This window comes from Plectropomus leopardus, chromosome 10 (assembly GCF_008729295.1).
Source record: "Plectropomus leopardus isolate mb chromosome 10, YSFRI_Pleo_2.0, whole genome shotgun sequence".
Taxonomy (NCBI): domain Eukaryota; kingdom Metazoa; phylum Chordata; class Actinopteri; order Perciformes; family Serranidae; genus Plectropomus; species Plectropomus leopardus.
Genome location: NC_056472.1, coordinates 3,268,077 through 3,294,896, shown reverse-complemented (window position 1 = coordinate 3,294,896; position 26,820 = coordinate 3,268,077). Strand labels below are relative to the sequence as shown.

General features: G+C 36.8%; 2 protein-coding genes across 10 annotated transcripts in view; both read left to right on the top strand.

Annotated features, from left to right (window-relative positions):
• Positions 1-4,823, top strand: part of clasp1a (cytoplasmic linker associated protein 1a) — a 115,846-nt gene extending 111,023 nt beyond the window's left edge. For all 8 annotated transcript variants that reach the window (XM_042494519.1, XM_042494515.1, XM_042494512.1 and 5 more), the window contains 2 exons: positions 714-830; positions 1,692-4,823. In XM_042494519.1, coding sequence (XP_042350453.1) covers positions 714-830; positions 1,692-1,778 — 204 coding nt within the window. In that variant the 3' untranslated portion in view covers positions 1,779-4,823. The remainder of the gene's footprint in view (positions 1-713; positions 831-1,691) is intronic.
• Positions 4,824-7,457: 2,634 nt separating this feature from the next.
• tfcp2l1 (transcription factor CP2-like 1) lies at positions 7,458-25,944 on the top strand. 2 transcript variants are annotated; one of them, XM_042494645.1, is made up of 15 exons: positions 7,458-7,610; positions 8,408-8,556; positions 11,007-11,080; positions 14,067-14,172; positions 15,482-15,588; positions 15,669-15,821; positions 16,878-16,988; positions 18,488-18,594; positions 20,232-20,283; positions 20,413-20,506; positions 20,665-20,755; positions 22,565-22,647; positions 23,595-23,737; positions 25,156-25,207; positions 25,324-25,944. In XM_042494645.1, the coding sequence occupies exons 1-15, from the start codon at positions 7,552-7,554 to the stop codon at positions 25,359-25,361; spliced, it is 1,419 nt and encodes a 472-aa protein (XP_042350579.1). In that variant the 5' UTR covers positions 7,458-7,551; the 3' UTR covers positions 25,362-25,944. The 2 variants fall into 2 exon arrangements, with proteins under 2 accessions (XP_042350579.1, XP_042350580.1); XM_042494646.1 differs by lacking the exon at positions 11,007-11,080 and having other exon boundaries at positions 7,522-7,610.
• Positions 25,945-26,820: the final 876 nt, after the last annotated feature.

The window sequence follows — 26,820 nt, the reverse complement described above, 5'->3', positions numbered from 1 at the left end:
GACAACATGGAACAAAAATACAAAATCTAAATATACAACTCCAAAGTAACAATATAAAACACAAAAAGAACACCAAAAACTTATCACAAGGAAGGACTCAAAAGTACGTGAATATACGCTAGAAAGAAATCAGAAAAACAAGACAATTAAAAGACCAAAAGGGCGTCGAGCAACCGATGAGCAGCTTTAAGTCTTTCTGCAGAAAACTCCACATATATGGAGCTGCATTCATATTAGTTCTTTTGCATACTCCATAAGACCCATACTATAGACAATAAGAGCAAGTTTTTAAGGAAGTATACCTCTGGTTTGTTGTATTTACTCATTTTTATGAATTCTATTAGTCACTCAAAAAAGGTTTATTTTGTTTTTTTTTTGACTGGACTCCACAAAATTTGATAAAATTTACAAAAATGCTAAACAACTACACTCTTTTTTTGAAAAAGGAATTAAATGTTTTTTTTTCTAATTTGTATGAATTAAATAACACAAAAGCAAGAGATTTCTGGGGAGACTGCAGAGCAGAAACTCCAAAAAGGCATATTTGGTCAATGTTCATATTTGGACACTGGGAACTATTTGCCTTATTTGTCCCTGGAAATGTTTGCGAGTACTCTGCACCCTGTGTGACTCCTCCCACGTTCCTGCTGACCCCTCGTATGTGTGTATGTGTGTGCGCGCGTGGTGCCTGGTGCCGCCTCATTTCTCCACAGGGCTATGACAACACAGAGAGCAGCGTTCGCAAGGCCAGCGTGTTCTGTTTGGTGGCTATCTACTCTGTGATTGGTGAGGATCTCAAACCCCACCTGGCACAGCTCACGGGCAGCAAGGTAATGACTGCAGCAATGTTTTGCATGTACACACACACACACACACACACACACACACACACACACACACACACACAGTTTTACCGACATCTCTTGAACAGACGCAGTACCTTATCGTCTTCCCATGTTGTTATTTCTCAGCAGGTTTAGACCGGCTGTCCAATTATAAAGCACGGGGTCATATCTGCCCCACTTTCACTCCGACATGTGTCCTTGGGTTATGTAAGGGTTGAGGTCTGAGGGTCAGGTTCACCTGAATGAAAGGACCCTCCCCTCTGATCCCTTGGACAGCTGGTTATCAATTGAGCGTGGCTGAGGAAGTACCGTCACATTCTCAAGTTGTTCTCTCAGATGTAATCGAAGTACAAACAAAACAGCTCTCTCCTCTCGTCACCGTGTACCTTGTGAGGTCCAAACAGAAAGTAGTCGGTAGATTCATAATGATGTCGGAATTTCCAACTGAGTTGAACATACATACTAATACATACTAATTGAACATACAATTTATTAAATTCTGCCACACTTTATCATGAGCATGCATCAAGTCATTGCAAAAACATACCAAAACAAGGATACCAGTATCAATTGAATTTTTATGCCTTTAAAGCATTTTTACGACTGTTGGGGATTTGGAATAATGGGCCATTGGAATAATGGCATGATACTATACCAAACTTGGAGCCACTGACCTACGTTTTTGCCTTTTTTTCATTCAGTTTCAAACAGCATGATTGAAAAGTATAGCTTCTTCAGAACTTTATTAAGACCTAAAAAGCATGTCAGATGTGATAATCCTCCAAATACATAATTTCACAGTGCCAAGAAAAAAGATCAATTTGTCTTGTCATTGTTTGTTTGCAGATGAAGTTACTGAACCTGTACATCAAGCGGGCCCAGACGACCAACAGCAATAGCAGCAGCTCCTCAGACGTCTCCTCTCACAGTTAATGGAGGGAGGTTTCATTTGGAAACCCTGTGAATGGGCGCCATGCTTCTTTCAGCCTCCCCTCCTCTTTCTCATCTCAACTTGAGTTTCACTGCGCTTTTCTGCAGTTTCGAGGAGATCCTGTCAGCAACCTCTTTGTCATTCAGTTCATCCTCCCCACCTCCTGCTTTAGAAACTTTTGAATGTAACTGTGGATTGGGTTTAAACTGGTGGGGAGGAAATCGACACATTTGGAGTTTTTGGATCTAGGAAATGCACTTTCTGTTCGTCCTCGGCTCCCACAACCTCCAAACCGCCTTCTTTCTCCTTAAGCCCTCAGATTTGATAGATGAAATAGTTCATACATGATGCCGTGAAGTATTCATGATCAGAGTGGAGAAATTTCTGTCAGATCGACTACAGTTTGGGATGAAATGTCATTTGGCTGGCCCAGTGATGGTAACTTAGATTTTGGGATGGATTATGGTTTGGGGAGCATAGAAACCAAATATTATAAGAAAAAAGATACAAATGTGACAGAAAAAAAGAAAGTACTGTATGACGATTTTTAGTTCATGTTTTATTGATCATGATCGCGGTTCATAGAAGCCTGAGCATCGATTGTGGTCTTTTTTTTTTTAATTTGTAATTAAGAGTGGCTTAATCAATTGAATCTCCCTTTCACAGAAACTTAACGCTCAAGTTAAGTAACAAATTGCCAAAAGATTTAGCAACATAATTGACAATCCTTTAAATTTTGTGCAGATATTGCTTTTGAGGTACGGTAAATGAAATTGCTGTTAAACTGCACAATTAAAATTTGTCTTAAATTCACAATCAGCAGAAGAAAGAAATGCGTGGAAAGTAAAATTTTGTTGCCTGCATTTCTCACCGAACTTTCTGCATCAAGTTTGAAAACTGCATTTTGTTCAACATACCTTCAGAAATGGTTGCCTGATGGTTGCCAGTCTGTGGCATCTTACCTGTTAATCTCCAAGGTTGCTGCTCAGTCCAGTGACTGTGTTTGAAGAGGAAGTCCATTGTAAATACTGCGGATGTTTTCCCTGCGTGGAGTTGGGAGAGAGACAAGCGATCCGAGACAGTCAAAAAGACATTACCAGGCCTTATTCACTTTACACACTAATGTTAATCGGTTGGGACTGAATGGGATGTACAGCACTGTAACTCTTGGCTCTGCAAAACAAAAAAAAAGAAAAAAGTGAATCTGCAGGAAAACGGACCCCTGGCAGTGTTCTCGACCTGTGACGATGCAAACAGTATTAGTTGTTTCCTCCTTTAGTTCCCCTTCACGTAACTACAGCTTCTGCAATAAATCCACAAATTAAGGTATTTTGTACATACACTTTTTGACCACTGCTTCGCAAGGTTTTACATAATGTCAATGAACAAAAAAAAAAAAAGGAAAAGTGAACAGGTTGATCACTTTTTTGCACGTTAGCAAAAATAGCTTGCATGTAACCTACAGCACATGCCAACTTGCTGTTTTGAAGGGCCCAGGGTTTTTGGCTGTTAAAGTGCACTTGTGACATCATCAGATTACTCAACTCTGATTTAATGTTTCTGCATAGGAGGTAGTCACATTAGTCACACTCATATGTAAAAGGTACAACTGTTGACCCAAACCATGTGTTTGATAGATTTTAAGAGTAACTAAACCCCCTTACTTTTGACTTGAATGCCTCTTCCCGGGAATGTGAAAAAAGTCTCAAAAATTAGGCAGGGCTGAGAGGGGTGCTAAGACACACACAGTCAAAAAACCGTGCCGCCTCTTGATCCACAGCACCTCCCTTACCCCCACACACACAAAGTAGTTGGTCGGTGAGGAGGCAGCGGCTACCAGGATCAGCCAATGACCAAATTCAGCTGCAGTAGCCAGGTTTCAACCTTTAGAGGGCAGTCACTATGCACATTGATAACACAATATGTAGAATTTTAATACTTCACACTCAAGTTCAAAGAGTTGGACCTGAATCCATCAACAGCATTTCTAGATAACCATATATATTGGTTTTCAATTGAAAAAGTGGTTTTGGGGTTTAGTTACTCTTTAGGCAGGTAGAACTATTCAGGCGGGATACGGAGAATTTGTACCTCAGAGCACGGCTGTGATTTTGTTTTTTCTTTTCAGTGTTAAATTTGAGGTACCAACAAGCTTTAAAACGTTGGATCTTGCAATGAGATCTCTCTTTAAGTTGATGGGTTCCAGTAGTTTAGCCCCAGAGATCTGTGTCCAGCCATGGATCCCTGATTGGGAAAAGGTTTCCCCCATCTGATCAGATTTGTTACTGTTGGATATGATTTGGATGATCATGGTACAGTTAATCTACTGTAGGAAAGGGGTCAGTCTCATGCCTTTTAAATTCCGTCATCTCATTTGCTAACGTCTAGCAAATGAATCATACTATTAGTATTCCTTTTATCACCTGGGGACAGCCTGAGTCCTTGGATGGACAATTTTGGACTCACTGTTTTTAGTTGAGTGGTGTTTTCATTCAGGGAATCCACTGAGAGTTGTGGTTATTTAAGTAAATGAATGTACAGACTTAATATGTGTTATAATTAGCTTTTTAAGTATTGGTACTGAAACTGATATCAGCAACATGCAGCCCTGTACACTCTGTAATATGCCTGTCTGCACTCTGCCTGACTTTTCTTTCTCCTGAATCCCCCCCAACAGTCTCAGACTGTTTAACAGCCTTGTATTATTTTAAAGCCAATTAAAAACAAATCCACAATAAGTCGGAAATTTCACCAGTCAGCACACTACCGGCCGCTAGCATATGTTACCACACTACTGGTCCTAGAAACAGACTACATGGTATTCCTTGCAAACTGTTCACTATGCATGTTCTACAGTACACTGTCTTTCTTTTGTCTCAATCGGTCATGTATACCTGTATTTATATATTTTATTTGATTTATTTTATTTTGGTCTCTCATGATAAACTGTACAGAAGGGTTTCTTTTTTGTTAACTTCCACCTGTGATAGGTTTGCAACAATGTAAAGAAATTGTTTGCTCTAGAAATAAACAGACTAAGAACTGATTTGCACTGAATGTTTTTTAGTTATTCATCCCAGAATTGCTAACAAATAGTTTAATATTGTGCAGGATGTAAAGGGGAACTACACCCATTTTTGTGCCAGAATCTGTCCGGCACTCCGGCACAGAGTGTTTTCTAAAGCACCCAATATTTCCACATGTGAACCCAGATAGTCAGCTGTCCGTCTGCAAAACCAACAGAAAATAAAAGGCAACACATTTACAACACAACACATTTCAATTTTACCCCCTCTACATGGATAGTGCTTTGAAATGTGGAGCTAAAGCTCACTGAGTCAGTGGTGCACCGGAATACGCGTTAAAAAAAACTCTTGTATTCACTTTCATTTTTTCTTAAAAATTGACTGGTGAGTTTATGGGTGTTGGGCTATCAAAAGCGAAATTAACTGACATCCCTATGGAAGACAGTTAGAAAAAATATTAGTAAACCTTAAAAGTCTTTCCCAAATCTAAAACTAAAGTGCTAGAAGTCAAATTTGTGATGTCATAGGGTATAAAGTCTGGAGCTGCTGGACAAAGAATGGTGAATGATGTTTTAAATAAGCACCCAGGAGAATGATCTGAGGATAGACAGAATCACTGTGATGTTGCACCAACAACAAAAGTCACTTGCATTTGTGTATTTCTGTTGTCATTTTCAGCCATAACTGTAAAATAAAGATCCAGAGATAAACATGGTGGTCGGACCTACATGACGTTTCTGTTGTGATTTTTTTTATGAACTGTCTTGCTTTGGTAATGTCTTCAATAAATCAAATCTGGTGTTTTTGACGTATCTGCCTCAAATCCCCTTTGTTAAGGGCTGTCATATGGCAAGGTAAAGTGGTGAAAATGCTCTAAGTGCATACTTAAACGACTGATTTTTTAGGTTGCTTAAAACAAATCAATTAAGACAGAGTTTTCTCAGCACTGTTTGATTATATCTACGTGACAGGGTGGTTTTCCACCCAGAAGTTAATGTAAATGGATGTTATGATTAGGTCTATACGGGGACATTTTATGTTTCAGAACTGAGAACACTACAGTAGACTAAAGCTCATTTAGGTATAAAAAAAATCTCCCATTCATTGTTTATGGAGCAGAGTTTACACCCAATGACATCACAAGTTTGAGACCTACTTCTCTGGTTTCTGGCTTCAAGAAAGTAGCTCAGATTGACAGATACTGGCTGGATTTTACTAGAGCATGGAAATAACACTTTGGAATTCTTCATTTAAATGCTGTTCCCCTTTAAAGAGTCATTCAAAGCTTTTGTATCTTTTCTGTTTTCTTCCCCTTGTATTGCAGGTTGAACCTTGTTCTGTGACTTCCAGCGGGGGCTCTGGCATCACTATTGCCCAGTTGTCCATCCATTTACAGCTACATGCGTCGAAGCGCTGAGGTGTGCTTAGCTGCTCTGTATAAACATTAACCTGAGCAGACTCTCTGATGACCTGCTGCTAATCTCTGGCCCTTTTGAGGAGCTCTGAAGAGACCGGGACAGCAGCTGCAGGGGTTTGTACCCAAACTGTTCAACTCCTCAATTAGTTTGTTAGCGCATGTTGAAACCTGGAATTTTCTTGTGCTGCTTTCAGATGCATTTCCCAAGTACAGAAAACCTTTGAACCATGAGAAAATTGGTGCAATTTCTTTTGAAAACATGGGAAGAAAAGTAGTGAGCAAGTTGGTAAGAAATATTCCACAGATTGCAAGAAACTAGTGGATTCAAAATATTTATTAGAAAAATGCTAGGGAAAAAAGGAAAAAAGCTATAGAAAAAAAATTGTATGATTTATATGATCATAATAACTTATTTAAAATTATGTCAGTTTTTCTATATAGATTTAGGCCACTTTTACAGGTTCAGTAGATTCCGAAAATTATTTTGAAAAAGATAGGGAAAATGGCGAGGGGAAAAAAGGGAAATGCTAGGGGAAAACTATGTTAGAATTATTATAATTACATATTTTAAATTATTTTACGGAATTATTAGAATTTAAAAGCACTTTTCCCAGGTCGTGTTTTCCCCCCCCCCCCTTTTTTTTCTTTCTAATTTTCAGGTTTGACAACCGGTTAAAGGTTTCTTTTACTTTTTTTCTTGCTAATTTTTGGGTAATTTCTTCTCATGTTTTTTGAAAGAAATCAAGCCAATTTGCTTGAGTTCTGAAGAGTTTTTAATATCGAACATGCATTTTGATATTAAGTCATGATTTTACCAAATATTTTTAGGATTTGACATACCACAGCTAAAATAATACTCTTCCATGGCTGTTCTGAGACCTCACAAACACATGTAAGATAATCATGTTTACTCCCATTCATAACGTGCTCTTCTTTGCGGCCCAAAACCCCAGGCTTTTCTCCTGTTTGTTTTCCAAAAAGCTCCTCCAAACATCATTAGCCTAAGTGAGTTTAAAGTCTCACTTTAGGGCGTATTGGCAGTGTCAACAGCTGGTCAGGTGAAGCTGCTATTAATGCATCAACCCAGCTAAACATTAGTAGTGGGAGGTGTGTCAGCACGCTCCGCCTCTCAGAGGTCATACAAGGTACAGTGAAAGAGTGGGAGTCCTGATGACATCACTGGGACAATATAAGAGGCTGGCAGTGAGGTCTGGCTCCAAACCTCTCTGAGCTGAAACCTGAGGAAGCCTGCGGGTGCAAAGCTAGCTCCGGCTGTCTCCACGTCCTGTCCCCTGTGCTCCTGGGATACAAGAAGACACCACACTGGATAACATGCTGTTCTGCCATTCCCAGCCTGAGTCCTACCACCAGCACTCTGCTAGTTACATTAGGTAAAGCACAAGCCATGCTCAGAAGCTTTACAAACTTGTGGATTTCAGGCTCTTGCAACTGGGAAAAGTTCTTTCTACAGCAGGTTAAGTGGAAGGGTCAGTGCAAAGCAGTGATGTTTACTTGCACAAGAATATATGGAGAGAAGTGCTCATATGACTTAAATGTGTTTCTGAAATGTGCACATTTGCAGTACTACATTATCTAGTAGCACATTTAAGTTTTGACATGTGAAACCTGGATTGCCATAATTTTTCCTTTGCTGCAAAAAGATGCCTTTTACAAAGATTTAAACATTTTACCCTGGAGCAAATTGATTTAATTTTTTTAAACATGGGGAAAATTGAATGAGCAACTTGGCAAGATATGTCCCAAAAATTGAAAAAAAAAGAAAAAAAATAGTAGATTTTAGAACAGCTAGGGGAAAAATGGACAGAAAACCATATTTAAAATGATCACAATTAATAGATTATTTTAATAGAGTGATTATGATTTAATTTTTAGGTAATTTTCTTGTACTTTTTACTAATTTCTTGATCATTTGTGGGTATTTTTTCCCCCAAAATTGCTCATTACCGTCTTCCCCTCTTATTTTTATTTTTTAAATTTTCTTTATTTTTGAAAGAAATCAAGCCTTTTTTTCAAACTAGTACACTAAAACTGGAGCTGGATGACAAACTTTTTATTTTGTAACATCAACCGTTTGCACCTTTGTTCCCCTGATTAAATGATTAGATAAAAAAGGGAAAGGACCCCCCCTCATACTCAGCCCCTCTTCTTTACTTTTGCTCTTTTTCAGAGAAGCCTTGGCACCTTTCTTGAAAAATGAAGAAGCGAGGCTTATGGCAGAGATTGGTGCCAAGAGGAGCCCATTCCAGTACATTCTGTGTGCAGCCACCTCGCCGGCTGTCAAACAGCAGGAGGAGAGTCTCACCTATCTCAACCAAGGTAGCTACCTGTCCTGCTTGTTGAATGTCCATGTCCATGTTGTCCACTATATAGACTGGAGCTCATTTTGTTACATGTAATCCCAGCAGCTGCAGCAGGGTGAGATTAATGCTGATGAGGGATTTCAAATCCACCATAACTCAGGCTCAGGCTGAATCTTGGTAAATTAAACCATCTTTACTTGACTTACTATTTTGGACCCTGCTATCAATAGACACACCTGCTTCTCAAGGCCATTAAGCAGATGGAATAGGCTTGTGTGCAGAGTCTGGAGCTGTTTTATTACCAGACGAGCTTTATTCTACAACAGAACAATCAGTAAAACCAATTGCAGTTCGCTATATAGATTCCATTTGCTATAATGCTCTTGCAGATCTCAATTTTATGATTTGATGACATTAGAACTCCAAGTCTAGATTATCTAGTTCTATGAAAGCAAAGAAAGGCCATAATAATTGTATTCATGATGATTGTCATATCGCTAAATAATCATTTGGTTATTTTCTCAATTAATCATTTTGTTCATGATGCATTACAAACTTAGCATATCCTTATAGAACGGTTCGTATGATCTCCTATAGAAATGCACACACATATGATCATCATCTTAGGATATCCTACGAATAAGTGCCCCATGAATGATGTTATATCCTCAATGTAAAGTTATGTCATAAATGTTATGTTACAGAGGTTAGGTTTAGTAAAACAAACATTGTGAGGACACACCTTAACAATTCTGAACATGAGAGTTTAGATTTTTGTGAACTCCTCTCCACTCTAATTTGCCTCCTTGCAAGACTGCTTGGGCCTGCTTCCTTGTTTACTCCCGTCAGTGCATTGGTCACATGATCATAGCCTTTTCAAAGTTTTATTCACTGTTTAGTGCATACATATAACCAAATACAAAGCCAATAAAGTGATGATATTGGATTGATATTTGATGAAAGAAAGAAAGCAGCATCAACACTTATAATTGCAGACATACAACGGCATTTAACAGACGAATTTAGAACACTGGACACAGATCGCTGTACTGATCACTGTTGGAGTTTTTTCAGGCTTTGAAAACTAGTGTCACAAAGCTGTTAAGCAATTCGAGGCGCACTGGGATCTCTCATGTAACACTGAATCTCCATGGCGCAGGGTGTCTCTCTCTCACTTGACGCAAGGTCTTTCCCCACCTGACAGTAAAGCCGTGAAGCTCAAGGTGATGGCACTGTGTTCGCTGTTAAACATTGCTGAAGCTTTTAAGCCCAGAAAATGATATTTGGGACAGCCCTAAAATGCAGGAAGATGGGTTTCAAATAAAATTTATTAATGCTATAAATTCAGTGGTAATTCAGTTTCAACATGAGGTGTTCAGTAGGTGTTAAATTTTCACAATTATGTCATGCAGTTGCTTATTGGGGTTGCAAATTGCAAGCACTTTCCTTTATCGATTACTCACTAAAATTAACGATCGATTAGTTGTTATTTGAAAAAACATAAAAACTTTGCTTATTTCAAACAATACCAAATGCATTTTTGTCCTCAATCAAAGCTCACAGCAACATATTGCATATATTGTAACAGCATTTCAAAGCCTATGGATTAATCAATTACATTTCACATCTTCGATTAAAATCTTGACCGATTAATAGTTCATTTATTAATTGTTATCATCCCTATTGCTGATAATTATTTTGGCTTTTCTTTGCCTCCATAGATCTTAATACGCACATATAGACCAAGCTGTCTGTCCAGGACTATAAGAGTGCGAAATACTGTAAACAGGAACCCACAAACAACTGTGAACAACTTCCTGGAATCATTGTAATAAGATTTAAAAGTCATGAATCATGTGTGCAACATGAGCTCCTGTGTGTGTTTTAATGTGTCTGACTTTCATCTCCTAATCTGATTCACACTCTTGTCGTTTCTTTTTGTCTTTTCTTCTTTCCCATTTGTACTTTTCCTTCTACTTCATATAATTCTCCAAAAGTGTAACCTTCTGATTGTGTCTGTCTCTTTTGGAAAAGTGACATTTTTAAAAAAATGTTTGCTGTATTTACCTTTATTTATGTACAAGATTGCCCAGCTTATCTGCTGTTCAGTAATTTAGTTGAAGTAAAAACACAATAAAAGTGAGCTTGCTGTAGCATAGAACAATTACATTGCCATGTAAAGATGACATATATTGAGGGTAATTGCCATCAGAGCGTAGTTTATTAATACGCTGAAAAAGCTTTTTCTAGTGTCCCTCTCTGGCTATTTTAATGATCTTTTCTTGTAATGTAAAACTTAATTGATCAGGGTGGGGATGTAAAAGTTTCCCAGTTTCTGGCCTTGATATCTGCCTACAAAGGTTTCTAATTTGATTGAATTTCTATTTCCACTCTTTTCTGATTGACTGATTTCCCATTTTTCAATTTTAATCAGGTTTTTTTTTTTTAATGTTTTAAAATGTATAGGTCAGTCCTACGAAATCCGTATGCTTAACAGAAAACTAGTGGAGTATACAGATATAAGCAGCAAATATGTAAAGGTAGGTGTAAGGTGTTTGTGTTTTTGACTTTCACATGACCTCTTCTTAATCTTTCTTCTTCTATCTGTTTTGATGTATCCATTTCCTGGTTTGTCACAGGTCCCTCGACCCTCCCTTCCACTTCAGGGGTGGGGTGTCGACCTTGGAGAGCTTGGTACTATCACCCAAACTTACCTTTCCTCTTTCCTAGAAAGCACAAAAAAACAAACAAAGAAACACACAACTCATCTTACCTTTACATTTTTTTACACACGCACTCTATGATTCCTCTTGAAATAGGAGTCTGCTTTTATCAACATGATTGTGATTTTTCTTTGCTTTCCCAAAAAGGGAATCTGGGCATCTTTTTTTGTATATTATTTATGAAAATACTGTGTTTCTTTAACCCTATGAAATCTGAGCAAATTGGCATCCTTTAATCATGGAAGGAAGGCAATGATAAGCTTAATATGAAATGGCCCAAACATGAGCAAGAAATTACACAAATATTATGTAAAATTAAGCATCAAGAAAAGAAAATTAAAAAATTAAAACCAAGAAAATAACTGTAAGAAATTGCTAAAAAATAAAAAGAATAGAAATATATGTGTATGCATAGATATTATTCTGTAACATGATTATAAATATATAACTATAAGAAATAAAAATATGGTTTCCAGACAGTGTTCCCATTTTTTTTTTTTAATAATAACAATTTTTTGCAGGATATTCTTACAAAGTTGCTTCTAACATTTTCCCTCATGTTTTCAAAAGAAATCAAACCAAATTTTTTTTCCAGGTTTCAGAGGTTTAAGTATTTGTGAAAAATGTCTGAATGCATCATAATAAAAGTGATGTCGATACAGATGTTTAAGGGATAATTGAAGAAAAAGTGGTATATTAGAGATGCTGTGGTTTTCTTATTAAAACTTTGATTGTTTTTACATTTTTGTTTCGGTTTTTGTGACATGTAAAAGTGTTACTGACTAAATTTCCCATGCGAGTGAAATGTGACTCCATTTATTGAGACGTTTGTCTGCACTCTCACTTAAAGTAAGGAGTGGTCATTTTATTTAATTTCTGTGTGAGAGTGTCCACTTGACATGTCTCTGTCGTCAGGCACGTCAGGTGCTCGAGACTGTAGACTGTTAGCAGTAGCATCCTGGAGACACAGGAATGGGACAGGTTGTGTCTATGCAAACACATGACGTGCTGGGTGCAGGGCTTTTTTAGCTCTGGTGCTCAGTCATGCATGAGCTGCCCTCCATAAACATCCCAGTGGTGCATGTTTTTACAGGTTATGTAAAATGTTTGTCATGTCCTGGCAGGATTTATAATGCTTGCTGTTTAAGACGTACTGCAGTGTTTTAGTAGTGCACTTTCATGAATTTGGGGGCCAGATGTAACACAATAATGGCTCAAATTAAAGCAGCAGAGGCTGATATGTCCTGACTTTTAGTCTTCAGAATGGGTCACAAATAGGGGATACCAAATTTCCCATACTTCAGCTGGATGCCCCGACCCCCACTGCCTCCTAAATGGCCTTTACCCCACAGCCCCAGTTTGTAACACAGGCTTTCTGTTCAAAACTCAGGTCTCTTAGTGACATCATCAGGGTTAGTTTCATTCATTGTAAGGATTTTTTTAAAGGAAGACTTCACCTTCACATCCCCATTTGTAAATAATTTACTCCCCCTGTGTTATGTTGAATTTGTGAAGAAAATATTGTGTCTCTCATGCCTTCAAGGTGAATAAAGAATAAAAAAAAAAAACAGAGAAAATTCTTGATGAACTGAAGTCATAGAGGTCCACAAATTAACAACAGCAAGATTATATCAACAAATGTTGTTACAAACTCTCACACAACTCATGCAGTATGATCCGAGTGGCTGCGGGCTGTTCTTAGACAGTTAATGCAGAAGTATGATTTTTTTTTAGGGTTTTAGTTACAATCCTTACTGGGTATAACGAAAGATCGAAAGATCTTGTGTGCATAACACTGAGTCATAGACTCTGTATGTCTAACATAACTTAACTTCATATTCACTTCTTATTAAATCCAATTTGTATTTTTTCATTTATTTATTTTATGTCTAATTTTTTCCCAAAATAATTTCTTTATTTTCATCTTCAGCAGATTCTATAAAATCTCTTATGATGTCATTGGGTTGCTGCTGTGGGGTGTATTATTGTGTATAATTGTGTTCGCTGTTTATTGTCCAGGTTAATTTTAAAAAAAAGTATACATAATATATAAGGGTCTAAGTGAAAATGCATGTGTTTTGGAACTACTGCAAAAATGACTGCATAAACGTATACTGCGCAAGTTCTGTGAGAATTTGTAAACAGATGTCATGATGTAGTTTTGCTATTGTTAAATGTAGACCCCGATGACTTCTATTCATCAAGAATGTTCACTATTTTTTTGTTCACCATGGAGGCATGCAATTCTTCCCAAATTGAAGGTGACACAACGTGAGTAACTGATATACAAATTGTATTATTGGGTGTGAGTATACGTTTGAAAAAGTACTCTTTAAAATTAAAGAAAGTTAAAGAATTTGTATGGATTTGAACAGTTTTCATTTATGTCCACTCATGCATCCATGAAGAGGTACGATCAACTTTTCAATTCAAAGTTTTCATTTAATGGGATCTTTAAATTTGGTCTTTAAATGGGTGTGGGAGCCCTGATTCTTATGTAGAAAGTCACTATTTGTGCTGCATGTCAAAGGTATCACATCATTGTCAGTGGGTCAGTTTCCCCTCTAACATATGCAGATTTTCTTTTGATGTTTGATGACAAATGTATGGTGGATAGGAATGGAGATGAAATATTTACATTCTTACCCTGGCCTAATGAAACTGCCTCAGTATGTCTAAATGAATAAATGAGGGGAGCCTTTTTGCACTTTGCCCGATAGTTAAGCTGTTGGGTTGTGTGTGAGCTGCCCCGCTTCAGCTGTCCATGTATTTGGGCTAAATATCTGATCCTGCCTGTTCACAGAGCATTGTGCGTGTGGTGTTTCATGACCGTCGACTGCAGTATATGGAGCACCAGCAGCTGGAGGGATGGAGGTGGAACAGACCTGGAGACCGAATACTGGACATAGGTGAGCTGACTGTACCAACATCTTACCTCATAGCTCTCTGATTTGACAAAAAAACTCTGATAACCCACTGTTGACGATAAAAAAAAAAAAGGAATAGTTGAAATCATAAGTCCCTTATGTAAGAAATGCATTTGTGTACTCTGTCTGCCTGACTCCTGACAAAAGTACAAGATTTATGGTGTTCAGGGCTACAACTGGCCTCCATATTATGGATGCACAAAGAGAAGTGGTAACAGCATTGGAGGCGTACCCATTCATAGCTATGAAACCCGTGACACCCAAAACAGTTGACTGCCCAGGTATAAGGCCACGTTTAGACGAGAACAGCCCTTCCGAAAGCGGAAAAGCCTTTCTTTTGCGTTAAAAAAAAGCATCTTCACCTGATAACATTATGAAAACAATCTTCGCGTGCGCGGATATGCAAAAACAACTGAAAAATTGTAGTATGCATTCCAGGCCAGTAGCTGGCGCTGTAACTTTATAAAGACACACCACAGAAGAACACCAGTGCATGCATGAAGTGCGGCCGTGATGTCACCATTCTGCACATTGCCAGTTTACACGGCGACAGAAGAGATTTTATTTTTTAAATGACTGTAATCTAAAACACAGTTTCAAAAGTTTGCATTTTTGTCCCCCGAAAACTCTGTTGACCTGTGAATGAAAGGCCAAACAACAACAATAGTTGAAAATTTCCTGCAAGCACCGTTGCTGTGTAAACGTATTATCATCCTGTTGCAGAGACTGTCTTCTTGTATGTGGGAACTTTTTTGTGTCAGTGAAATACTTCTTTAATGGGACAGAATGGATCTGTTCTGATAGTGAAACAAGTCATTTTGTGTGGGATCAAGAAATGGATCCACTGATTTGCAGACATCCCTTTTTCAATTTATAGGAATGGGAAATGATGACATCACACTATGGACCTAAAGTTACACAAATCTAACCTAATCTAATCTAATCTAATCTAATCTAATCTATCTAACAGTCCCAAAATTATGTTAAAATGTTCAGTTGTACTCTTGCTCTGAATTCTTTTTCTTTAAAAAAATTAAACATATTATGTTTATGGAAATCTCAGTTGGCGAATGTTTGCTCGTCATCAGAGGAGTGTTACTCAGTAAGTGTCCAGCAGAGGGCAGAGCCTGTGTGAGATAAGACCATAGACTGTAAATAAAGATAGATATAGTCTATGGATAAAACCAAAGCTGCTCTAACAAAAAACTGTGTGCTTAACTATGACCTCACTGTTGAGCAACACATGGATTGCAAGTTTTAGGAGCTTTATTGCAAATGTCCTTATTTACAGATGTCCCGTTGTCAGTGGGGATACTGGAGCCGCGTTCCCACCCTCTTCATCTCAACACTATTGAGTTCCTCTGGGATCCTGTCAAGAACGCTTCCATTTTCATCCAGGTACACACAGATTCTGGTCAAATGTCTAAAGGGAGTTATTCTTCACCCACATGGTGAACTTACAGCCGGTCATTTGTCAGGTCAACTGCATCAGCACCGAGTTCACCCCCAGGAAGCACGGTGGGGAGAAAGGAGTGCCCTTTCGTATCCAGGTGGACACTTTCACCACCAATGAACATGGAGAATACATGGAGAATGTCCATTCTTCCAGCTGCCAGGTCAAAGTCTTTAAGGTATGAAACGTGCCTGCCCGTTGTCATCATGTTTGTGTTACACCAAGTTATGCTTTACTCTAATAATCATTGGGCCATATGGTCCATTACAAATATGACTATTTATGTACGTATGTCCTCCTGCAACCCTGCATCCTTATATGAGGACATTGATTGAAGGGATGGAGGTAGGTCTTTCCACAGTGATGGTCAATGTTTGTCAATGAATGTTGATTGAGGGTAGGTCAATGATATGATGAAAGTCACTGTGGAGTGTCTTTGGACATGAGTGAACATCTAAGGAACACTTTCTGAAAAACTGTGAGTTAGGTGTACATATGTATATTTGAATACACAAGTCCGCTAAATGTTCACATTAAAAATTGACAGAAGTTGATATTTTCTGAAGAGAGGAGGAGTTGAGTCACATCTTTTAGCTAATTACTCAAAATTTCTTTAGAATTGGAAAATCTTACTGAGATAAGTGGAACATGTGGCAGCCCAAGCAGTATTACAACACATAATGTGAGGATAAATTATGCTGTAATTAAAGGTTAATATACAAGAATGATAAAGGTACTCTACTTAAGATACCAACTGACTTTACAGTCTTTTTACAGACAAGTGCAATATGCTATTTCCAGTTTTGAACAGTTGAACAGTGACCCCTAACCCATAGCATAGCAAAAACAAACAAAACAAACAAAACATGCGTGCACACACACACACACACACACACACACACACACACACACACACACACACACACACACACACACACACACACACACACACACAAACTGTTACGTTTGCAATTTAATTTTTGGAAAAAAGTGTTCTGGTATTGAAATGATCAGTTTTATACTATATTACTCAAAAATAAACCCATTGTCCCCATAGAAGGACATCATTTTTCACTTACTGATCAGTGACAATACACTCATCAGTTTATTTAAATTTTTTTAAAAAATGAGAAATTGAAAGTACACGTCAAACACAAGCTTGGGTCTCAGGAAGCTGTAGCAGGTTTCTGTATTTCACTTCTAATGTCTCATTGTTTTTGGGTGTTTTTGGAAGCCTAAAGGAGCTGATCGCAAACTGAAGACAGACAGAGAGAAGATTGACAAAAAGGCCCTGCAGGACAGAGAGAAGTATCAAGTGTCCCATGAGAACACCCTGCTAAAAGAGGTGAGACACGCCTTTCTGCATTATATAACAGAGCACAGCTGCTTGCGTTTTGTCAGTAACATTGAAATACTGTAACTTTATTGATCCCACAGTTATACATCATTTTATCTGCCAGTAACGTTATTTCCCTCCTCTTACTTCCCTTCCATGTTGAGTTTAAACCCGTACACCACTGTGTGTTAATGTGTTGCTTTACTTCTTTTGAGTTGTGCTGTTTAAGAGTGGCTTAGCGTCAGCACTGAGCGTTGTCAATGATTGGGAGCATCTCTTCAGTGTCTTTCAGTGCTGTGTGACTCAGCAGTTTGTGCTATACTGTTTGTCTTGTCTGTACATTTTTTTGTCATTCATCTGGATGAATAACAAACCTGATCAGAGCACCGTATGTCCTCAAAAGGAGATCACTGAAAATCACTCCTACAAGAAGTACCTAGATTTTTTGTTGAAGTAAAAGTACAAATGCCACAATTAAAGAAAATATGGCATTATAATTTGAGTTAGGTGTTTTCTTAATCATTGGACCTAGGATTTTTGTTATATCATAGGCCTAATATAATTGTATTATAACAATAATTATTATTTTTTCACAATGTTTAATGAAATTTTCAGATGATTCAGGGTCCAAGTTTTAATGCACAGACAATTATACTAGTACTACTACTAATAATGATAAAATTACAACAATAATAAAATACTACTACCATACTACTACTACAACTACTACCAAAAATGATTGTACTGCTAGTATTTTATTATTGTTGTAATTTTATCATTATTAGTAGTAGTACTAGTATAATTGTCTGTGCATTAAAACGAATATTAATAATTATTATTATAATTAATTATCATTATTAAAAATAGAAAGAAAAATAAAGAAGTAGATAAAGAAAAAGAAATATATAAAATAGATACAAAAAATGAGTAAATAATGAATGGCAAAAATTAAAAAAATAAATTAATTCAAAATAAAACATCAGTTTCAAGTAAAACATATTACTATTATTATTATATTAAAATTAAAATTAAATAAAAAAAGAAAACATAAGAAGTAGATAAAGACAAAAGTAATATATATGATACAAAAATGAGTAATAATGAGCAAAAAATTAAAAAATAAATAAATTTAAAAAATAATTAATTAAATAAAAATAATAATAACAAATAAATAACAAAAAAATTTTATTTATTATAATTATTATAATATTATTATATAATTATTAATATTATTATTTTAAGAATGAGAAAGAAAAAAATAACAATACCATGTTATTTTTTTTTAAAGGAAAGGTGTAGTTGTTAAATGGTTACATTTGATTGTATTGTTAGTAGTGATGAATTAACATTTAAGCAACAATTTAATTCTAATTAGTTTAGATGGAGTTTATTACTGGACTTCTTTCATATTTATTTTTTGGAAATGCTTACACCCAGCAGTGTTTGCACTGACACATATTTTAATAATGAGAACATCTTCTTTCTTCTTTCTGTTTCTCTTTCTCAAGTGTTCACCTTGGCCCGATGCCCTGACTCTCACCAGCCAAAGCAGCAGCAGCAGCATTCCATCACCAGTTTACCACAGCTCGCCCACTTCCTGTAGTTTCACAGATGGGTGAGTCAGCATTTACGCCCAATATCACCATTTTTATTGCACTGACTGAGTAGATTGTGTTTTGTAGAGCTCTGTAGGAAAACTGACATTAAAGGTCCAGTGTGTAGGATTTAGGGGAAATAATTGGCAGAAATTTAACATAATAAATATATTTAAAAAGACTTGAAAAAGCTTAAAAAACACAATAATGATGCAACATAATTTCCAATATATAATATGTTAATTTTAAATGTAGTTTTCTGGACATTTTTTCCGATCTCATTTTTAATAATTTTCAGAATCTACTGATTCCTTGCAATTTGTCCAACATTTTATGTTACTAGTTACTCGTTGCTCTTTCCCCATATTTTCTAAAGAAATCAAACCAGTTTGCTCTGGGATTAAGGTTTCAACGCTTATGAAAGGTGTCTGAACACAGCACAAGAAAAGTGATGTCGATCCAGACTTCAAAGGGTTAAGCCTTTGAAACCTTGATCGTATTATTATTATTTTACTATGGACATTATCTCATCATGGACATATCTTGCCACATTGTAGCAATGTCCCACAAAACGCAAGACATTAGTAAAAACAGTATATTTTTGATATTGATATATTTTGATAAATGGAGGACAATTATTAGAAAATTATCATAAAACTACTGAACTGCCAACATCTCATTGCCTTCTCGAGAAATCAAAGCAGTTTGAAATGTATTTAGAAATGTTTTACTTAGTCTGACTGGGTTTCTGTGGCTTTGTTTACAAATTCAGAGATTAAAATAAGGTGGAAACTAGAAATTCTCTCCTGCTGATGAGCTCTGCATCAGTGGTGTCATGTTAACAGTGGTAATAGCTTCCCCTATGGGTGCCCACCAGGAACACTCAGCACTATCTGAAAGCATGAACTTCTACATGCACTCAGTGGCTGATTTTTTAGGTACACCTGTACAATCAAATACAGTCCTACAACAGCTCTGCCAGAGCATCTGTATTTAACCCTTTAAAACTGGAGCAGTATCACATGTATCTGAACCTTTGAAACCTGTGCAAATTAGTGTGATTTCTTTTTAAACCATAAGATTTAGCAGATGCAGATTTAGAAAATTATATTTCATTCATATTTATATTTCATTAATTTAAGTCTGACATAAAAGAACACCTGTGCTGTAGTTAATGTGCAAGCTGTGCTGATGTTTATTGTGTATGTGTGTGCTCTATTGTTGTTTACTGTTGTTGTACTGTATGTTTACTGTTACTTGTTTATCATGTTGTCATGGTAAGGATAAAATGTCTGTTAGTATTTGAATAGATTCAAAGGATTAAGAAGCTCATAATGCACAGTTTTTTGTGACTTGTGTAAATTTATTTAAATACATGAGCATATTAGGGACACATCTAATACAGTTAAGTGCATCATCACCTTTAAGTAAGACCTCAACACTAAAACTTGTTGAAATAAACACATTAGTGGCCTAATAAAAGGAGACTTTATGGAAAAACAGTTATATTGAGCTGCATAACATTATAAAGGTGCACCTAATAAAGTGGCCACTGAGTAAAAGAGTAAAAGAAGCCAGCTTTGTTTAGAGCAGTGTGAACACACCCATCACCTGATCACAGGTTGCTTTTTTCTTCCTCATGTGGATGTTTCTGTAGCAACTGTTCTCCAAACCAGCAAGGGGAGCTGCTCATGCCCGCCTGCTCTGATGTAAGTAAGAACAGTGCAGTGTCAGAGTGTTAATGTTGCTCTCTCGTTCCCTTTAGGCCATTATTTGGAGACAGTGGATGCTGTGCTGCTATACTCATTTCAAGGGCTCTTCTTCTTTTTGACATGTAGCACCTCGTGCCATCGTCCACGCCGCAGGACACTCAGCAGTGGCTGCACCGTCACAGGTTCTCACCTTTCTCCAGGCTCTTCTGCAGCTTCTCAGGTAACAAGGGTAAAACATCACAACACATTTTGATCCTTGAAACAGTTAAACAGTAGGAGAGAGCAGCTGAGTGACTCAATTATAAGAAAAAAGGAAGAATTTACTGAATATTTTGGAGCAGAAAGATAGACGAGCAGATGTTTTTGCTGTTGTTGCAGGTGCTGATCTGTTGAGGATGAACAGGGAGGATCTGATCCAGATCTGTGGTCCAGCTGATGGCATTCGCCTTTTTAACACAATGAAAGGAAGGTGAGACATTAAAATATACCTCAACACTCAGTGGCCACTTTATTAGGTACACCTGCATTTGTTTATTTGTTTTAAAGGATCACCATTAGTTACTACCAGGGCAGGAACTCATCCTGGGGTCATGCCACAAGTGAATATACACCATTATACACAATATCAAATACCAAAGACAATAATATCCACAACCCAAGTCCCCTGACCCACCCAGTACCCCATAACACCTCACGCCTTTAAGCACCTCATCCAATTAGTAAAATATACAATGGCAGCAACAACAAATAACATGCATTCAGAGAGAGTGAACATAAATGATGTGGCATTGAAATGAAACCATTTCCCTCAGGAAGGACGTAATTTGAGTCATTGATAATAATAATAATAATAATAATAGATGCAGGAACTACAACATGACCCCGCATGACCTGTCGAGTGATGTGACGGTGCCTGTTATTGAGATTTGAGATCTTTGAGTATAAACTTTTAGGCTTTGTTGTAATGCATGTGTTACGAAAAAAGACAAGGAGATTTCTTTAAATTCTATCCTCAACTTTTAGCCAAGAAAGAGCCTGGTGCATGCCATTGATGCTCACCCTTAATGAGCCAGAACTGCAGCTTTGTTTTGCACCAGCTGGAGTTTGCGCAGGTATTTCGCTGGTGCACTCGACCAGATGACAACAACAACAATGATCCAGATGAGATAGAACTAATGACTGTAAAACCTGTTTGACTGAATGATCAGTCATAAAATGAGCACATCTTTTCACTGTGGACACTGCCATACCCTACCTGCCCTTTTCATTAAAATCCTATTAATGTGATGAGACCTGTTCAACTGCTCATCAAGGGCGACACTCAGAAATGTACCTCATGAACCTGCTCCAAGGCGATACCTTTCATGCTAAGAGACAGAGGCAACTCATCTCTTAATGCATTGTTTGAACCAAAAGTTATACACTTTGTTTTGGCTATATTTAGGACCAGTTATCTACACAGTCAGATATACAGTCCAGTTCACTTTGAACTTTTTCTTTTAATTGGCTCAGGCTGTATATTGTTGAATCATCTGCGTACATTGTTATTGATGATTTATTTAACACAAGAGATAGGTTGTTGGTAAAAATGGAAAATAATATGATGCAACTCAATATAACTGTTTTTTTACATAAAGTCAACTTTTATTATGCCAATTATGTGTTTATTTCAACAATATGTTTTAGTATTGAGGTCGTACTTAAAGGTATACACTAAACTACATCAGACATGTCCCAAATATTCTCATGTAACATTAAAAAAAAATAAAGTTACACATTTCTGACAAAGTCACTAAAAACTGCACATTGTGAGCTTCTTAACCCTTTTATACCTGAGCAAACTGGCTTGATGGCTTTCAAAAACGTGGGAAGAGGACGATGAGCAAAGAAAGAAGAAAGGACCCAAAAATTAACTCGAAATAAATTTTTAAAACGTAAAAGAAAGTTACCTGAAAATTAGTAAAGTATACAAATAAATAAATAAATACAAAAACAACAACATACTAACAAGGGTAAAACGACTCGGAAAAAGGGCTTAAAGAGGAATTAGCCCAAAAATGACCAACAAATTAATAAAAACGTAAAATAAAAGTACCTGAAAATTATAAATAAATGAACAAAAACAAAAAACAAACAAAAGGAGAAGAAGACTTGGAAATGTGCTTTAAAAAATATAATAATCTTGCACCAGTACTTTAAATATATAATAATGATAATTATAAATTACCTAATTGTACTTTCTTCTACTAGTAATACACTTTCTGCTCACATTTTCCAGGTGTATACAGCCGCGTCTTACCATCTATGTGTGTCAGCAGCAGGCCAGACATCAACCTCCCATCAAGCCAGGGGGTGGAGACAGTAAGTGTACTGAATAATATTATCCTTACACATCTGTTTAATTTATTTGAATGCTCCTTAAAGCTGTAGTTGGTATCTTTTCTAAAAAAAAATAACTTAATAATAATAATATCTAATATCTGGTTTCTGGTTGTGGAATGATTTAACTGTCCAAGCATCCCAACCTCGACAAGATAGCTGCATGGTCGCTCCTCCCGAACACAGACAGTGCTGCTCTGCACCTGCGTTTGAACTGCAAATGACAGTGATCCTCAGCAGGAACACACTGTTTTCACCAGTCCTCATTCACCAGTTTCACCAGCTATGGCATGCTGTTACTGCCCTGCCCATTTCTCACTATAAATGCTTTCACAAACATATTTAAGTGTACTGTTTAGCTGTAACATGAGAAAGTTTGCTCTAGCCGGTGGGTTTTGCTTAGTTTTGGCTCTATTGTTTTCCACACGGCGGCCAGGTCTCAAGGTTTCTCATTTACAACTAAACGGTACACTAAAATATGTTTCTGAGGCAATGAGACATTAGAGCTATTTGATGCAAATAGGCAATGCAGTAACTGAATCTTGATTTATATATCCTGACTGTAGTTCACAGTTGATAGCTGCGTTAGAGACTCCTCGGATTTGATTGGCTGTTTTCTTCTTTGGTAGCAGTAGATTCCAGCAAATGATATTAGAAGCATTGAGAGAAGGAGCTGGAACGTAATATTTTTCACTTTACTTTCACTTTGACTTTCTTTCTCATGTGCTACTGTGTGGATATAGTGACAGTTGAACCTGATAGTTCTCTCTGACAAATTAGACTCCAAACAGGCAAATATCAGATTTTGTTTTTGAACATTACTAAAACTCACAAGGGAAACATTATTGCAGTCATGAATAATGTAGTCGTGGAACTGTTCATGAAGCTCATTCATGTGTTCCCTCTTCTCTTTTCTGTCTTCCCATCAGTCTACCACGCTCTGTACCTAGAGGAGCTGACACTGCTGGACCTCTCTGAAAAGATTGCTCTGCTGTACAGCATCAGCCCACAGCAAATCACACACATCTACAGGCAAAAACCCACTGGGATCCACGTCTTAGTCTCTGATGAGGTATCCTTACATCGTCTCTATCAACCACTAACTCATCATGTGTTTGAACTATTTACAAACAAACAATGTTTGAGGGTCGAGGCCTGGTGACCTCTGCTAACCTGAATATTTACTTGACACAAGTGACTAATGACTGTCCTGTTAATTAGCTCAGATCATCCATTCACCTGACATATGCACTATTATATTGCCCATTGTAAATCCCATATGTGGGTTTTTTTCCATTGGATTTTTGATTATTACAGAAAATAAGATCCATGGTAAACAAATGTTAATGATACTTACATGTTTGGTTCAGCAAGATAATCTTCACAAATGAACACAACTTTTAGGAGTTTTTAGGCCTAAATGCAATCAACAGAAATTAACAGCTAACCTTTGGCTATAAACAATCTATACTACAGTTGCATGACTTGACATCGCCACCACAACAAGGCAATAATGCCGTGTTCGGCACGGCTCAGCGTGATGGTGTTTTTTAGTCTTATTTAGCCATTTGTTAGCAATTGTTTTTTTTTAAGACACATAAAAACTCAAAAGTTCTTCAGTGGGGTGACGTATTATGTGTCGTATAATAAGACGTAAAAATCTCCTAAGTTTGTGGTAACCACAGACCATATTTCAGGCATCGAACCAAAAACACATTGACTCGGATATGAGGGAACCAGAGGTGCTGAAAGCGAGGGAGGCAGTTAAAAATCAATAAAAAGAAAAGTGAGATGCAACCCCGCTTGCCCAAATGAACAAAAGAGCCAAAAAGAGTGTGCAGCTTATCACCCAGGAGTGGGAAAAGACCAACTTAGTTCTTCAGACTCCCCCTCTCTGCTTTCCCCTCTAACAAAAGCAAACCTTTCCACACCAGCCACTTCTGTCCCAGTAAAAAGGTTTGTTTTTTTAACAGCAGGGGACATTGTGAATATCCAGAAATGCATTCATTGCAGAGAAGTGCATAGTTTGTGTTTTCCATTTATACCACCTCTGAAATAATAAGGGATTCTTTACTTTGATATAAAAAAGAAGAGAAATTTAGTACTTTGTGTAATTTTTGTTTGAAATAATTAAAAGAATATTTTCCAGTCATAATTCTTCTGTAATCTCATTTTTTTAATTAAAAAAAATAATGAAAAAAGTGTATCAACAACACAGTATCATGAATTGATCGAATCGTGAGTTGAGTGAATCATTACATTCTTACTGAAAGGCCAACTAATTTCTGGGTTTTAGGACTCTTAACTATGGTATTCTATTTTTTAAATTGGCAAATGCAAACTATGACATCTGTAAAAGTATGACTGTTAGGGAGAATTGTTCATTTTACATAATAAGGAAATACAGGTCGAGATTTTCTGAATTTTTATATTTAACACTCTGGTAATTGCAATGATCTGTGTTTACATCAGTGGATGCATTTGTTTCAGATGGTGCAGAACTTCAGGGAGGAAACAAGCTTCATCCTCAGCACTATAAGAGGTAATTATTTTTACTGTCAATCTTTGATACAGCAATTCACTCTTAAAAATTCACCATCCATCCTGTGTAGCTTTATTGTTAGCATTTTTTTGACTGGATTGTTTTCTGTTACCCAGACGAAACCACAGATGGCTACCACGTTGTGTTGAAATGAGTCAGTGGAGGTGTACAGCCTGTATATAAGTCCTTCTAGACACAATATGAGACAAAGATGTACAGTACAGTAACATGCTGTTGTGCACCTGTTTCTTTTAATTGTCCTGTTTTATTTGTATTGTTAGGTTACTGATTTATACTTGATATAACTCATAATTAGAGTTTAACACTGCTGTTTTACTCCTTCACATGTACATTTTTGGCCTAAACACCTTTTAATATAAGTGAATGACTTTCTTGATAATAAAGCAGAATAAATCATCATCATCTTGCCGACAAATAGAAAAGACAAATGAACAAAAGTGTTTATGTTGTTTTAATGTAATGCAATGCCCTCGATTCTATTTTCATGCTTGTCCCAATTATGAAATACTGTCATGTCAAATGAATATGCTTAATGATCAGTTTTCTTGACGAGGTGTAATTTGAAATTTGGTAAATGTGACATGTATGCACATAGGCCTACTGTAAAAACAAAAACTGCATTCTGTCTGTGTTGCAGTTTGCAGGATAATGTGGCCATTATGGCTCTATGACTTTGAGTGTATTTCACTCAAAATAAAGTATTTTGCACAGTTTTCTATCAGTCTGTATATTTTTTTTAGGTATGTGAAAAAGCTGTCAAGACAATGAGACAAATACAAATATAGCTTAATCAAATTTTATATTGGTTTATGTAAAAGCCGTAGATGTTAAGCACTTCACAGTTCTGTGAGCATGTTCATCTGCAACATTCCATCCCAGAATCATTAAATAATATTTTTAATTAAAATTTACTTCAGAGGAGCAAGAGATGTGGTCTGCTATAATTTACTTTCCCCTGAGCTACTGATGCTCTGCTGGCATTTGTGCTTGTGATTTAGCACAAATATCTGCTCATGCTTAATAGATTTACTTAACTACATTCCAACTATTTTAACATAGACACACACGTAACTATTTTTCCAACTCTAGTCAATACATTTTTAATGATTGCATTTGTTATGTATTCTGTACTCAGTGCTATTTAGTAACTACTTATAGCCTATTTTACTCATCACAATTCATAATAAATCTGGAAAGTACAAAGAAAACATTATTCAAGGGAAAATAAGGTGCCAGGGAACATTATGTGAATTTTATTATTTTAAAAGTTCCATACATTTCACCAAATGACTACAGGTGAAAATTTGCCTGTCACATTTACAGAAATGTTGATTAATGTGTTGTCCTTACAGATAAAATAAATGAAATTTTTTTTTTTTTTTTTTTTTTTTTTAAAAAAAAGCTTCAGCAAAAAAAGCAAAAAATAGCTTATTTCATTAAAAAAGAACAACCAACCAAACAAGCAAAGAAAAACCCAAAGAATTCCTTAACTCCCCCATTAAGGTCCGAGTTAGCCCCCCAGCGTCCTCATATTGCAGGAACGCCCCTGGAAGGAGGTGTGATGAGACGCACCCTGTGACCACACGCTCCTG

Bases quoted from the DNA above. Each gene is read 5' to 3' on its own strand.
- tfcp2l1 (XM_042494645.1), top strand. From the start codon at position 7,552: ATGCTGTTCTGCCATTCCCAGCCTGAGTCCTACCACCAGCACTCTGCT. The intron at 11,081-14,066 runs GTAGGTGTAAGG...GCCTGTTCACAG, and splicing joins TAAGCAGCAAATATGTAAAG to AGCATTGTGCGTGTGGTGTT. The intron at 20,284-20,412 runs GTAAGTAAGAAC...TTTGACATGTAG, and splicing joins TCATGCCCGCCTGCTCTGAT to CACCTCGTGCCATCGTCCAC.